This window comes from Orcinus orca, chromosome 19 (genome assembly GCF_937001465.1).
Source record: "Orcinus orca chromosome 19, mOrcOrc1.1, whole genome shotgun sequence".
Taxonomy (NCBI): domain Eukaryota; kingdom Metazoa; phylum Chordata; class Mammalia; order Artiodactyla; family Delphinidae; genus Orcinus; species Orcinus orca.
In genome coordinates, this window is record NC_064577.1 from 13,026,059 (window position 1) to 13,040,735 (window position 14,677).

A 14,677-nucleotide genomic window follows, 5' to 3' on the forward strand; every position below is an offset into this window, starting at 1 on the left:
CCTGGAATAAACCCCACTTGATCATGGTGTATGATCCTTTTAATGTGCTGTTGGATTCTGTTTGCTAGTATTTTGTTGAGGATTTTTGCATCTATGTTCATCAGTGATATTGGCCTGTAGTTTTCTTTCTTTGTGACATCCTTGTCTGGTTTTGGTATCAAGGTGATGGTGGCCTCGTAGAAGGAGTTTGGGAGTGTTCCTCCCTCTGCTATATTTTGGAAGAGTTTGAGAAGGATAGGTGTTAGCTCTTCTCTAAATGTTTGATAGAATTCGCCTGTGAAGCCATCTGGTCCTGGGCTTTTCTTTGTTGGAAGATTTTTAATCACAGTTTCAATTTCAGTGCTTGTGATTGGTCTGTTCATATTTTCTATTTCTTCCTGATTCAGTCTTGGCAGATTGTGCATTTCTAAGAATTTGTCCATTTCTTCCAGATTGTCCATTTTATTGGCATAGAGTTGCTTGTAGTAATCTCTCATGATCTCTTTTATTTCTGCAGTGTCAGTTGTTACCTCTCCTTTTTCATTTCTAATTCTATTGATTTGAGTCTTCTCCCTTTTTTTCTTGATCAGTCTGGCTAGTGGTTTATCTATTTTGTTTATCTTCTCAAAGAACCAGCTTTTAGTTTTATTGATCTTTGCTATTGTTTCCTTCATTTCTTTTTCATTTATTTCTGATCTGATTTTTATGATTTCTTTCCTTCTGCTAGCTTTGGGGTTTTTTTGTTCTTCTTTCTCTAATTGCTTGAGGTGCAAGGTTAGGTTGTTTATTCGAGATGTTTCCTGCTTCTTAAGGTGGGCTTGTATTGCTATAAACTTCCCCCTTAGAACTGCTTTTGCTGCATCCCACAGGTTTTGGGTTGTTGTGTCTCCATTGTCATTTGTTTCTAGGTATTTTTTGATTTCCTCTTTGATTTCTTCAGTGATCACTTCATTATTAAGTAGTGTATTGTTTAGCCTCCATGTGTTTGTATTTTTTACAGACCTTTTCCTGTAATTGATATCTAGTCTCATGGCGTTGTGGTCAGAAAAAATACTTGATACAATTTCAATTTTCTTAAATTTACCAAGGCTTGATTTGTGACCCAAGATATGATCTATCCTGGAGAATGTTCCATGAGCACTTGAGAAAAATGTGTATTCTGTTGTTTTTGGATGGAATGTCCTATAAATATCAATTAACTCCATCTCGTTTAATGTATCATTTAAAGCTTGTGTTTCCTTATTTATTTTCATTTTGGATGATCTGTCCATTGGTGAAAGTGGGGTGTTAAAGTCCCCTACTATGAATGTGTTACTGTCGATTTCCCCTTTTATGGTTGTCAGTATTTGCCTTATGTATTGAGGTGCACCTATGTTGGGTGCATAAATATTTACAATTGTTATATCTTCCTCTTGGATCGATCCCTTGATCATTATGTAGTGTCCTTCTTTGTATGATCTCATTTTTAATAAGTGAGGCGGATTCCACCAAATGACTTTGCTACGATATATTCAACTATGTACAATATTTAAGTTTTTTGGAATTGGTTATTAAAAAGAATGCAGCAATGAACATCCTTGTAGCTAGGCTCATGTAACCTATTTTTCTTCCATTACTTTTATGGTCTTTTTTTTTTTAAATTTTATGGTCTTGATTTCCACACTTAAACATTTAATCCATCTGAAATTTATTTTTATGTTTGCAATAGAACTCAATTTTTTTTTGAGATAGAATTTTAAACCCCTCCTTTTTTTGGTCTGTCAATTACCTTGATACCATTTATAAAATGACCAATTGTTTACATCACTGATTTGAGGATGCTGCTTTGCATATAATACATTTTTATACATTTAATCTGTTCCTTGCTATTTTATTTAGTTCCATTAATTTTCTATTCTTATACCAACAGTGTACTATTTTAATAACTATAGCCTTACAGTACTTTTAAAGACCTAGTAGAGAACCATCCCATTCTTGCTCTTCCTTAAGCATACATAAGTACCTAATAAATCCTACTGTAGAGCATTTATTCTGTCCAATAGACTTTATTTTGTTAAATTAAAAAAATATTATTGGTATTTTTGACTGCACTTACATTTATTTCCATAATACCTGATGTTATTATAATATTGATTCAACCCAGCAATGTCTCTTAAACTTTTTATCCTTCAGTAAAGTTTGTTTTCTCTATGTAGGTTATTCACGTCTTTATCTTATATTTTTAGTTGCTATTGTAAATTTTTTTTTCCACATTATGTTTTCTTACTGGTTGATGCTATTATAGAAGAAAGCTCTTAGCTACCTGATTACTAGTCTGACAGTGCTTTGGGTTATTCTCTTAGTCTTGACAGAAAAGCAATTGTTTGATCTCTATCTAATTAAAATTTTATCTTCCTGAAAGAGGAAATATTCTTTCTTTCTTTCTTTCTTTTTCATGGGCAAAATACCTACAAGCACGAAGAGGAAGATTATTGACTTAATAATGGAAACGCTGCTAGTTGTTACCTTATTAAGGTTGTTACCTTATTAAGGACCCTTCCATATATTAATAGTTTCCACATATTAGAGGGGCTTTGAATATCAGGAATGGATGTTGAATTTTTTTTTCATTTTTTTTTTTTACCTTAAATATTTTTATTTGGAATGGATGGAAGTTGAATTTTATCAAACATTTCAGAGGCATCTACTGGGATGTTTGTGTGACTTTATTCCTTTGAGCTACTGATGGGATGAATTACTCTACTACGGGACCACCTCTCAGTAAATCATACCTGATTGTGTTTTTCTGGCTCTACAATAGTTCTCTTAGACCTCATTTTCACGTCTGCTATAGCACCTGCAACTTCTCAAGAACTACTTTTCAGCATCCACATATGAAAACTTGGACAGTACCTGGCCCTCGCCCACACTTGTCGTGGTGCCCATCTACCTGTTCATTCCTGGTACCAGCCACCTTCCCCGGCCAGAACTGAGTCCATTCACACATGCATCCCGCTACGTGTTCCGGGGTAAAGAGAACAAACAAGGGCCTCTTGTCAACATTGTGTGTGGGCTTCTCTGTCTGACCTGGGCAGCCTCAGAGACCCCCCTGGCTAACCAGAGCAGAGGCACAGGCCAGGAGGCGGGGTCTCCTTGCCCTGAACCCCTGCTCAGCTACCCCTAAGAGTCCCTCCTTGGGTTACTGCCGGTGTTTGCTGCCGTCAGCCATCTGATGCTGATGCAGACACAGAGCACTAGAACCATGAAAAGGGACTCCAGGCTTGTGAAGCAGGCCACGGGCAGAGACGAGCTGCATGATATGAAGTGAGGGGGGTCACAGAAAAGCCGGAAACCTCCTGACCGCATGGTCCCTGCCCCACATGCGTGCCACCTCCACACTTACCTGGGGCCTTCAGTTCAGCATCGATGAAGGTGAGCAGCTCCTGGCAGATGCTACAGTAAGGAACGGGCCAGGTCAAGAATCGGTGGTAGGTTTTGGCTGCTTTCAGAAGGAGATCTGAGTCTGGTGGGAAGTGTGGAGTCTGGGATAGAGAGGGAGCGGCAAGCAGAGAGGTCCGGGTCAGAGAAAGCTCGCTGATATTCCAGAGCAGACCCTGCTCCTTTCTGGAATGTTCCACAAAGGGCACACTTTTCCTGGCAGCAGTGTGTCCCAGGACGAGGGCAGGCAGAATTGAAAGTTACCCACAGGAAGTGAGTTACAGATGGGCAAGATGGTGCCCAAGGATGTCTCTACTACAGGGGCCTTGTTTTCACCAAACCTAACAATTTACCAAATACACAAGAGGGCCTCTCTGAAAAGCTGTCACCTTGGAGGTCATCCTAAATGGTGCCACTGCTGCCACTCCTTTCGAGGAATGGTCTTCAACGCCTAAACCGCCTTTACTTAAATATCCTCACAAGAGGACAGTGTTTATTCTTTGAAGTGGACCGACTCAGTGGGAGTCATTTGATGCCACTGGTCTGGTGAACAGGGGGTGACGGCACTGGGGGAAACTGACCACTGCGGTACAAACGGAGGTGGACATCACATGTCTTTAACAGAATCTCTCCTGTGGTTTGTGAAAGGGCTGTGACCATATCCCCTCCGTGGGTGCCCAGATACTCCAGGCGTGATGGCATCCACGTGGACTTACTGGAGGCCTCTCAAATGGCTCATCTGAAGCCATCAGAGGAGTGACACCCACCTGAAGTGTCACTGGTGGACAGTTTCTCTCTCTGTGTGTTTATCTTCTGAGCTGTGAGGGCTCTGCCCCCTCCATGGAGGCTGTTCTCCCTCTCCTCCCCAACCTCCCGCAGCCTGGCCCAGTCGGAACTTACACAGAGGACAGTGGAGTAGAAGAGCAGAGCCAGGGGGGCGAGGAGGTCATAGGTGCCCTTCTCTTGGACCTGTGAGGGGGACAGGAGGGGGGCAGGCTCATCACAGGTGGACAACCAAGCACTGCTCTCTTCTCTATTTCTTTCTTTTCTTTTTCTTTTTTTTTTAAGTGAAAAGTAATGTAATCACAAGACAAACATTTAGAAAATAGAAGTAAAAAAAAAAAAAACCCACGATATCCCCCTTCCAAACTCAGCCACAACTAATATCTCAGTGTACTTCTCCTTACACCATTTTTCTCTGCGTAGTTTCCTCTGCAAAGTTGTATATTTTTACTCTTCATGTCTTTTACGTACAATATTATAAATGGATTTCTGCTTTGCTACATCATCTCTAAGACCATATTTCCCCCCCTCCTAGTTACACATTTATCTATTATTTGTATTGTAAATATGCTTTCCAGTTTGTTGTTGGTCTTTGAATTTTCCGGATTGTTTTATGTACATAACTTACAAGCGTTAGCTTTTTCCTTCATGGATTTTCACTTTTGCATGCAAGGTTCAAGTAAATATTCATATATGGTTTTTGTTCTTTTCTTGGAAGCTTCATTTTCTTAAATTTAAACCTTTAGTCCACCTAGAGTTCTGTATAATATGAATTCGGAATTTCACTCCATATTTTTGGAAACGTTTAATCAATTTTCCCTAAACCATTTAATACATTTTAACGGTGGAATTTGTTTTGGCGGCTCTGCAGGCTTGCAGGAGCTTAGTTCCCCAACCAGGGACAGAACCCGGGCCCCAGCAGTGAAAGTGCTGAGTCCTAACCACTAGACCACCAGGGAATTCCCCGCAATTTTTTAATATATTAAATTTTGTTTCTACCCTTGGATACTATCCATCATTTTTATTACCTATATAATACTCCCTCTGGTAGATCTCCATAATTTATTAGCTGTAGACACTTGAGATTATTTTCTTGCATTTTAAGTACCCGTGCAGTGAAAATCTTTGTGTTCACTCCTTTTTCTATAATTTGGATTATTTACCTTGGATAGAGCTCAAGAAGTGGAATGAGTGGATACAAGACTGTAAACATATTTACGATCTTCGAAATGTATCGCCAAGTTGCTTTCCAAAAGAATTTTGCCATTTATCATACTGTGTATGTATGAAAATGCCATCTCACTACACCCTTCCCTGCAGTGGTTATTCTAATGTTTTTGCGAATTTGCTAGGCAAAAGCTGTGTCATTATGGTTTTCATTTACATTTCTTTTACTATAACTGAAGCAACATTTTCCATATTGTTTAAAAGTTCTATTTATTCTTTTGTGAATCATCTCTTTGATAAAGCTCACCCACCACACCACAAACGAGCACGTATAGACACAAGTTAGAATTCTTTGGTTAAAATACTAGCGGTCTCCCAACCCATGCTGGAATTCATGGGTGTTGAAGAAGCAGAGAAAGCCCTACCACCTCTGCTGTGCCTGGTGACGGCAGCAGGATCAAATAGAATTCTCCTTCAAGGTCCTGAATAGACCACGTGTCCCGTACACTTGCTGCTTGGCCCCTTCTATAAAACCCTCCCCTGTTGCTATACAGTAGTTGTTCCTTTATATTTGGGTTTATAAGGTAAGCACTTCAGAGGTGCTTTAGCTCTTCTGAGTTGGTCTCCTTGTGATCAGTGTATAAAAGCACCAGGTAAGTGCTGGCGCCAGAACTGAAACCTTGGGTGTCTTGATAAACCAAGACTTTTTTCTTAGAGGTAAAGGGACAGCTGAGAAAGACGTGCGTTTTCCAACTCAGTCATGTATTTAAAAATAAAGATAAAACATCTTTAGGGACTCGTGCCTGTTCTGGAACCCCAGCCCAAATCAAGTTTGTTTTCTTGTTGTTGTTTTTTAATTTCTTTTGGCCATGCGGCATGTGGGAGCTTAGTTCCCTGACCAGCGATTGAACCCGTGCCCCCGGCAGTGGAAGTGCAGAGTCCTGACCACTGGACGGCCTGGGAAGTCCCCCAGATCTGCTTTCAACACGCTCTTCTTCTGAGTCATAAAGGCCTGTTTACTGAACTGTTAGAGGAGGTCTCGGTTTACCTCTCCAATCAGTTTTCTCTTTTGCATCTTTGTTTTCTCTTTGCATCTGCGTCTTTGGGGGGAAAGGAATTCGGAAGTGTGTCCTCCCTCCCTTGTAGTAGACACCTTGACTTACAAGCAATGTCTGTCTTAAAAAGCAGCTTAAACTGGGGACCCTGGCTCACCCAGCACATGTTCATAGCAAAAGGACCACGCCCCTTCCTGAGGCCTTCAATCCACAAACACCATCGAAGCAGAGAACTCAGGCTGCCAGTGCTTCCACCAAGCCCCCCTGGTGGTCCAGGCACCCCAGAACTGCCATTCTGTGGGGACCTATTTCTCGACTCTATGAGACTGATCCCAGTGCTGCCCTTCAAACCCAGGCCGAGCCCTCACCTCGCGGGTTTTCTGCAGGATCTGCTCCAGGAGGATAAGGAAGTGGCCTGGATCCCTGCTGACCAGCTCCTGCAGGCTCCAGCAGTTGAGACACAGCCCAGCTGCAAAGGGAGGGAGAGGCCAGGGGTCAGTTGTGGGTTGGAGGGAAGTGGCAATTCCTGGGGCTGCACTGGGGCATTCCCTTCTGAAGTAAGAGTCTCAGGAAATTCTGGATCAACACACCCGACCCTATGATGCCCCATCAAGATAATGATAAGTTTCTTCTTCCTGCATAGACAGGAGGCTCGAGAGCCACAGAGAGGGGCTGGGATCTCCCTCAGAAGCCAAGGACTGGCCACGACTCTGCTCCCTGTGCCTCTGGAGAGCACCAGCTTTCCCACATCCTCCGAGATGCAGGGAAGGGGCACAGAAGCAGAGATCGCCACCCCAGGACACAAGGCTGAGTCTGCAACAGCCACGGGACCTCCCGGAACTGCTGGGCAGTGGAGCCCGGGAATTTTGAAAGCTATGAGGAGCACTTTGTCACTCTGTAACTTCCCCAGACTTTCTTATTTTGTCAATCTCTGCTTCCCTGCAGTCAGCATGGGTAAACTCCCCCCAAATTAAAGGGGCAGTCACAGAGGTCTGTGGTCTGTGTGTGTGTGTGTGTGTGTGTGTATGTGTGTGATGGGGAATGAGAACAGTGGGGGTGGAAGTGGCCCCCTCATGTGCACGAGCTCCTTCTGAGGTGCTTCAGGCCCCAAGCAGTGTGTTCATATGGTCACGGGTTTTAGTAAAATTTGCTATAGTCAGATATTTTTGTATTCTTTGACTTGATGGCCCCTCAATTCTAGAAGCTTAGTCTCCTTAAAACCTGGGTAGGAGGCCAGAAGGGAGAAAACTGTCATTTAGTGACCACCTACTATGTACCTCTAAGGTGCCAGGCCTTTCACACATCACCTCCATTGAATCTCCCATCCCCCCCTCAGGAAGGTGGTTCCTGCTGTTATTATTCTCATTTTACAGGCAAGGCAGGTGAGTCCTGAGAGGCTAAGGGACTTGCACAAGTTCCTACAGCCAGTGAGAGACAGTTTTAAGTCAGATCCGCTTAATTCCAGTGGCCAAGGAAAGCCTCTGAGGGGAGGTGACATTTGAGTTGAGACCTGAATGAGAAGGAGCCAGCTCTGCGTCATTCTGAGGGAAGAATTCCAGGCAGCAAGTGCAAAGGTCCTGAGGTAGGAAGGAACCAGTTATGTTCAAGGAGCATGGGTATCTACCTCGTGGGGTAGTTAGGGAGGCAAGCGAGGCGCGGAAAATCTTTTTGAGCATAAGGAGTTACTAAGTTAATCTCTAGCCTTGGAGACAATGGCCCCAGCCTGCAGATACCCCTGTTTCTCAGTCCTGGGGATCACGGAACACGGAGGCCTCCTATCCCCTGAAGTTCTGCTGAGATTCTCCTTTGTTCTATGGGGAAGAGGAGGATGGGGCTGTGGAGAAAACGAGATACCAGGAAAACAGGAGAATTCTGGGGAGAACTGTCTAGAGATACCCAGCTGCTCTTCTGAAATCAGCAGTGTGGCATTTTTAAGCTGGTCCAGTGCCTTCTTCAGGGAGCTAAGCTTCTAGCTCACGAGGAGGATGAGGAAGGCTGCCTGGGGGAAAGGAGAAACTGCCACCCACCGGGGGCCACTCTGCATCAGCTGCTGTGCTGAGCACCTGCCCAAGTGAGGTCCGCGGAGTCACACACGCAGGGCTGGAACCAGAACCTGCCAGTTCCGTGCCTGAACCAGTGCTCACCACAGCCCCTGCAGCTCCCCCGGGCCCCAGATGCGCCTCCCCGGCTCCCTGGGACCTACCTGACCAGGAGGTGGAGCGGCGACTGAGGCTGAGCCCGTGCAAGCAGCGCTCCAGGGCGTGCTGGATGCGGTCCTCCGTGCATGTCGTGGCCCCTGGCTGCATCCTGAGTCATCGCCTGCATGGGGGACAGACGCCGGTCAGCCTGGAGAACCCCGGACTCGAGAAGCACATGGCCTAGCAGGGCAGCCGGCAGAGACAGTGGGCACTCACAGCCGGTGCCGTGAGCCAGCTGCCTCCGGGGCTGGACCGGCTCCTGGGCTCCTGGCGGTGCGGCTCAGAACGGCAGGACGGGGCACGCCTGTGGCCCACCAGCACAGGCTACGGGAAGTGAGGGGTGGCGGGGGGAGTGGAGAGGTGCAGCCCTCCCTCCCTCCCCGCCCCCACCCCCGGCAGGGGTGAGTGGCTGCAACAGCCCAGGGAGTGCCCGTGGCGTGACCAGACCCCCGTGCTGGGCAGGAGGACCTCAAAGGAAAAATCAGGATCACGTGGGGGACTTTCTCTGAATTTCCAGGCCTGCGTGCCCCACCCCTCAGGGATGGCCAGGGAGCCTGGTCACAGAGCTCCCCGCCAGTGCGCCGGGGGCTCTGATGCTCGGGCCCGGCAGGGGCTGCATTCACACATGCCACACCTCCACCCCGCCACATCCTCTGCTTGGGTGCCCAGGCCACAGGCCCCTGGTCCTTTTCTGCCCTCATCTCCACTTCGGCCATTTTTCTTTGCTGTCTCCGAGGCTTAGCAACGTTACCAGTTATTCAAAGACCTTGCTTGGCTTGGTCTTTCAAAGAACCCCCTTCTGGGAATTCCTCTGGGAACTCCCTGGCGGTCCAGTGGTTAGAGGACGCCACGCTCTCGCTGCCGAGGGCCCGGGTTCAATCCCTGACTGGGGAACTGAAATCCCAGAAGCCACGAGGCACAGCCAAAAAAAAAAAAAAAAAAAAAAGAACCCCCTTCTTTCCCCCGTCCTACTGAGGAGAGAGCCGGGGTGTTTAGCTCAGGCTGGAGGGCTGCTGTGGAGGAGATCTAAGAAGGGGTTTTAGCACCAGGTAGGGAACCATGCCAAGGGCCACATTCTGAAAGCCTCCAGCAGGGCCAGCCCAGCTTCACAGTGATGTGTCAGGGCTCCTTGGTCCCTCAGGAAGCTGTGACAGGTAGTGCAGTGCAGCAAATAATCCTGGCCTCTGGCATCAACAGACTTGGATTCAGATCTCAACTCTGGTATTTGCTAGCCATGCAAATGGGCAGTTTCTTTAAACTTTTCTGAACCTCAGTTGACTGATCTGTAAAATGGGTGTGACGATGGTACTAACCCCCCAGGGCTGTTGGGAAGATTAAATGCCACAGTGGATGTGCTGAGCGAGCTTTCAAGACACGAAAGCTGGGACTTCCCTGGTGGCACAGTAGTTAAGAATCCGCCTGCCAATGCAGGGGACACGGATTCGAGTCCTGGTCCAGGAAGATCCCACATGCCGCGGAGCAGCTAAGCCCATGCGCCACAACTACTGAGCCTGCGCTCTAGAGCCTGTGAGCCACAACTACTGAAGCCCGTGCGCTTAGAGCCCGTGCTCCGCAACAAGAGAAGCCTCTGCAATCAGAAGCCCGCGCACTGCAACGAAAAGTAGCCCCCGCTCACCGCAACTAGAGAAAGCCCGCGCGCAGCAATGAGGACCCAACGCAGCCAAAAATAAATAAATTAAAAAAAAGAAAAGAAGACACGAAAGGTCTCCTGTTACAGTCTTTGCCACAAGCCCACTTTCCCTTGGGAATTTCACTGCGTTCACCCCGTCCAGGCAGACTCCCATGGCTGGCCGGTCAGGCCAGGTCATAGAAGGAAGTCGAGGAAGCAGTGGTCCAGCTCTGTGGAACAGGGGATGGACCAGGAAACCACAAGCAGAAGCACAGAGCTCAGAGCTGAGCCATGCAAACGACATGCAAAGAGCTAGGAAATCCTACCCCGGACCCAGTAGGCAAAACCTCCTACTTCCCCAGCCAGGGAGGAACCAGGCACCCAGAGAAACAGAAGCCCTTTGTGAGCTGCCCAGCATCACTTCACTTCGGTGATATCCCTGGGATGGCACGGGGGTGGGTACACGGAAAGCAGCACGCATGCGTTCATTCTTCCATGGATTTACTAACTCCTTACTATGTGCCGGGCACTAACGACACAGCAGTGAATGAAGCAGGCGTGCCCCGTGGTAGGAGACAGAGACAGGGGACGACCTAACAGACGAAGAAAGAGGTCACGGCAGAGGGGGATATACGCTGAGAAGAAAGTGATGGTGCTGGGAGGGGGCCAAGTGGGGGGCCCCCTCCAGGTCGTTGGGAGGTCAGGAGAGCCTCTCAGAAGGGACCTTTTAGCTGGATGAGGAGGCCAGGAGAGAAGTGAGGGGGAAGAATGTTCCAGAAAGAGGAGGCAGCAGGTGCAAAGGTCTGGGTGCAGGAATGGACCTGCCACGGGCTGAGACCTGGAGCACGGGGCCCAGGACGGACCAGCCCCCCAGGCCACCCACCCTTCTGCGGCTGAGGTGGCAGACTGAGATCAGAAACACTTTCACTGGTGAGTCAGGCCCATGGACCTTGGGTGTTTCCATTAGTGGCACCTGGATGTCCAAAGACGTCCTTGGGCCCTTCTAGGGCAACTTTCGTGGTCACCTTAGGGCCTTTTGTGTGCCAACTCTTTGTGTGCAGTCCAGACAGGGGGTCTGTGGACCCTGAGCCACACCAGGCAGACATCAGGCCCCTCCTCCCCGGGTGTGCCGGTGCCCAGCATGGATGCGTGTCCCTGGGCATGAACACTCAGGATGCGGCCTCGTCCGTCTGCCTGCAGTGGACACCCAAGTGCAAGACACTCTTGAGCTCGGTCCTGTGCAGGCTCAGGGCCGACGGCACCCACTGGAGGAGCTAGAAGACCAGGCACCTTCAAAAGGATGAGTTTGGAGCGTGAGTGGCTGGCCCAGATGTCATCAGCAGGCCTTGGTCCCCACAGGTTGATTCATCCCCGATCAGCCCCAGGGGCGGTGCTCAGAGGAGGAGGTGAGACCCAGAGAGCCTAAGGGGCAACCCCGGGTCCGGGCGGGGCTGGGAGAATCAACGTCAGAAAAAATCGACGAGGATATAAAGCAGGACTTCCGAAATCCCAAATGGCAGGGAAGGTGCTCAACGACCCACCTGCTAAAGTGCTAAGAGTCACCGTGAGCTGTCAGGGCCGGGGGCCGGCGACCACGCTGGGGGGCTTGCCGGGAGGTACGGGTCCAGAACTGGTACAGCTGCCCACTCCGCAACCCCCGTCAATACAAGAGGACCGGGAAGAGAGGAGGGCTTGTCGACCATTCCAGAGGGTCCTCCTTTCTCTCCCCAAGGCCAAGGGCAGAGGAGCTTAAAAAGAATCCCTTATTCAGACGGGACACCTGCCAGGAGGGGATGCTGCCCTTTTGTTCTCAGCTCACTCTCTATCCAGCCAGCAAACCTACTTCTGGGCTACCTGGGAGCCGCGGGAGGGCTAAGAGGAGCGGAAGGCGCGGCTGGCAGGCTCCCTGCTGGGCAAGGCAAAGATGTGAGCGCCTTGCGGAAGGGTGGAGGTGGCGGTAGATACTTGGATGAAAAGCTAGACTTGAGCTGTTTTGTTGATTCTTCACCAGGAGGGCCCCCAGCCGGGTGAGGGAAACGTAGCAGTAAGAGGCTGAAGGTCGGACCACCTTTGGGGGAAGCTGGAGGGCGCGTGGGCACTCTGTGGCACAGAGAGGTTAAACAACTTGCCTAAGGTCACACAGCTAGGAGGCGGCAACGCAGGGAGTCTGGCTCTGCCTGCCGCTTGGCACAGTCAGATGCAGTTCCTGGGAGACAAGTAAAACTAATTCATGTTTCTACCCCAGCGAGTGCAGGCTCAATCAACCAACATTAATTAGGAGCCCTGCATTCCCAGTTGCCGGGAATCTTGAGCCCGCCATGTCTGTCTATGCCAGCTGTCCACTGCAGCCCTGCCTCCTCCAGAAAGAGGACCAGGGCCCACAGAAGCAACAATCTAGGCTGGACCAGGCGATGACCATGGTGGCTTGAGGGGCCCAGTCATTCTCTAGCTCAGAGCGAGGGCTGAACCCTGTGAACTAGGTTTAAAGATCCCTCTGCCCGGTCTCTGCTGCGACAGACAAGTTGGCTGTGTCACAAAGCAGGAATGAGTCACCCTGCCCTATTGTGTCGCAGTGTAACTGATACAAAGGCAAGATGCAAATGCACATCCTCAGACGATGTCACTTCTGCTGCAGCCCTCTCCTTAGAGCAGCGTCCTGGGGCCGCTGCGAGCAGCCTGTACAGGCTAAGGGCTGCTCCCCAGCACGCGCCCCAAGGCCCGTGGCCCACGCATCTTCCCTTCTCTGGGCCCCGAGCAACATTCCCATCTCCTGGCCTCAGTGTCCTCTGCCGTTCATTGGAGACGATCAAGACCTTACCCTTGGGCAGAGTTCCCGGTGTGCCCCCGCCTCCCTGGCATCCTGAGGCCATCTACAGCTTGCCCTGGGTCTTCAGAGAGGCTGGACTTGCCCAAGGCGCTGGGCCGTGGGAGCCGAGGGCTGGGAGCCTGGCCGGGGATCCTCAGCTGAGCTGTCCTGGGGGTAAAGCCAGCCCCCCGCGGCTCGCCACCTGGCCCGCTGGCACGCTCATTTCTGTTTGATGAGTCAGTCATCAGCCGCTTCTGTCAGCAGAACCCCCGTGGCTTTGGGGCGGAGATGAATGGGGAAGAGGTGGCACCCCTCCCTCCCCAAGGCTGATGCCTTTTCTCAAAGCCTTGGTGGGCAAGGCCTGGTTTCCCCTGGCATCCCCCTCCCAACCCCCGTTGCCACCTTACTAAAAGGAGCTCGAGTTGTGAAATTCCAGCTGCTGCCAGGAATGGGAATGCCCCCCCGCCACAGTGGGGTAGTGTTGAGACATTCCACAACGGGGCCTGCTGCCACCTCCAACTTCCTCCTCTGAGCCAGTAAGGATGAGCCCTTACTGGGGACCCTGAACAGGACAGTGAGTCCTGGAGCTGGAGGGGGAGGGGGTTGGGGGAAGGGGGTGCCCAAGGGCAGAGGGAGACCGCCTCTTCACACGTTGACATGACCTGTGATGCAAGACAGGGGTCATCTCCCCTCCTGGGCAGGGCTAGTCAGAGGGGCAGGGCCTGCCTGGGTCCAGCTTCCTGATGCAGCCCCCCATGCAGCTGGGAAGAAAGCTTCTTTTCTTGGGGGACTTAGTGCAAAACGGCAGAACTGGAGGGTCCACATCTCCTAGGGACGGAAGTATGGGCCAGGGTCTGGCGGCACCCCACAATGCTTCCCTGGTGTTCTGGAATATTCCAGGCCCATTCTTTGAAGAATCAGTCCCACAGGTGGACGTAAGAGAAGCACTAAGGCATGTGGTCCCGTGCTGACCCCGCTCGCCTCAGTCCTGGGTCACTCCTCCCTCTCCCCCTTCCTATCGTCCTCCCTTCTCGGTCACCACTCTCCTCCTCGTAAGGCAGAATCTCTTCTACAAACTAATTTTTGGGTTTTTTTTTTTTTTGCGGTACGCGGGCCTCTCACTGTTGTGGCCTCTCCCGTTGCGGAGCACAGGCTCCGGACGCGCAGGCTCAGCGGCCATGGCTCACGGGCCCAGCCGCTCCGCGGCATGTGGGATCTTCCCGGACCGGGGCACGAACCCGTGTCCCCTGCATCGGCAGGCGGACTCTCAACCACTGCGCCACCAGGGAAGCCCCATATATGGCTTTGACTCTTAGAACCACAACAATATTTTACATACCCCAAATGAAATAAATCGGCCAGGATATGGGGAGGCACGGGGGACAAAAATGGGAAACAAACAACAAATTGACGGTACTATAAATGATTAGCATAACCGCACTGAAAGGAATGGGGAACACAGGAACCACCTTGAGTAACTCTGGAAAGTAGTATTTTCACTGGATACTGTAAGGCTAAAGACAAAAAGAACCACATACAAATACTGTGTTCTAGTTACTAAATCTGTTTCTTATAGGGATGTGCGTTAAAAATCCTGCAACTTCTTCATGTGTATGCTAGGACTGAACAAATAAGTAAACAG

The 14,677-nt window shown here is 49.7% G+C and overlaps 1 protein-coding gene across 4 annotated transcripts in view; it reads right to left on the reverse strand.

The window, feature by feature from the left end:
- Positions 1–14,677, reverse strand: part of PIK3R5 (phosphoinositide-3-kinase regulatory subunit 5) — a 77,484-nt gene that overhangs the window by 24,340 nt on the left and 38,467 nt on the right. For all 4 annotated transcript variants that reach the window (XR_007473341.1, XM_033422864.2, XM_004266851.4 and 1 more), the window contains exons 2-5: positions 8,605–8,720; positions 6,770–6,870; positions 4,297–4,365; positions 3,362–3,500 (exon numbers count right to left, since the gene is read on the reverse strand). Coding sequence is in view for 3 of the 4 variants with exons in the window: in XM_033422864.2 (XP_033278755.1) it covers positions 3,362–3,500; positions 4,297–4,365; positions 6,770–6,870; positions 8,605–8,707 (412 nt within the window). In the remaining variant the exon portion in view is untranslated. The remainder of the gene's footprint in view (positions 1–3,361; positions 3,501–4,296; positions 4,366–6,769; positions 6,871–8,604; positions 8,721–14,677) is intronic.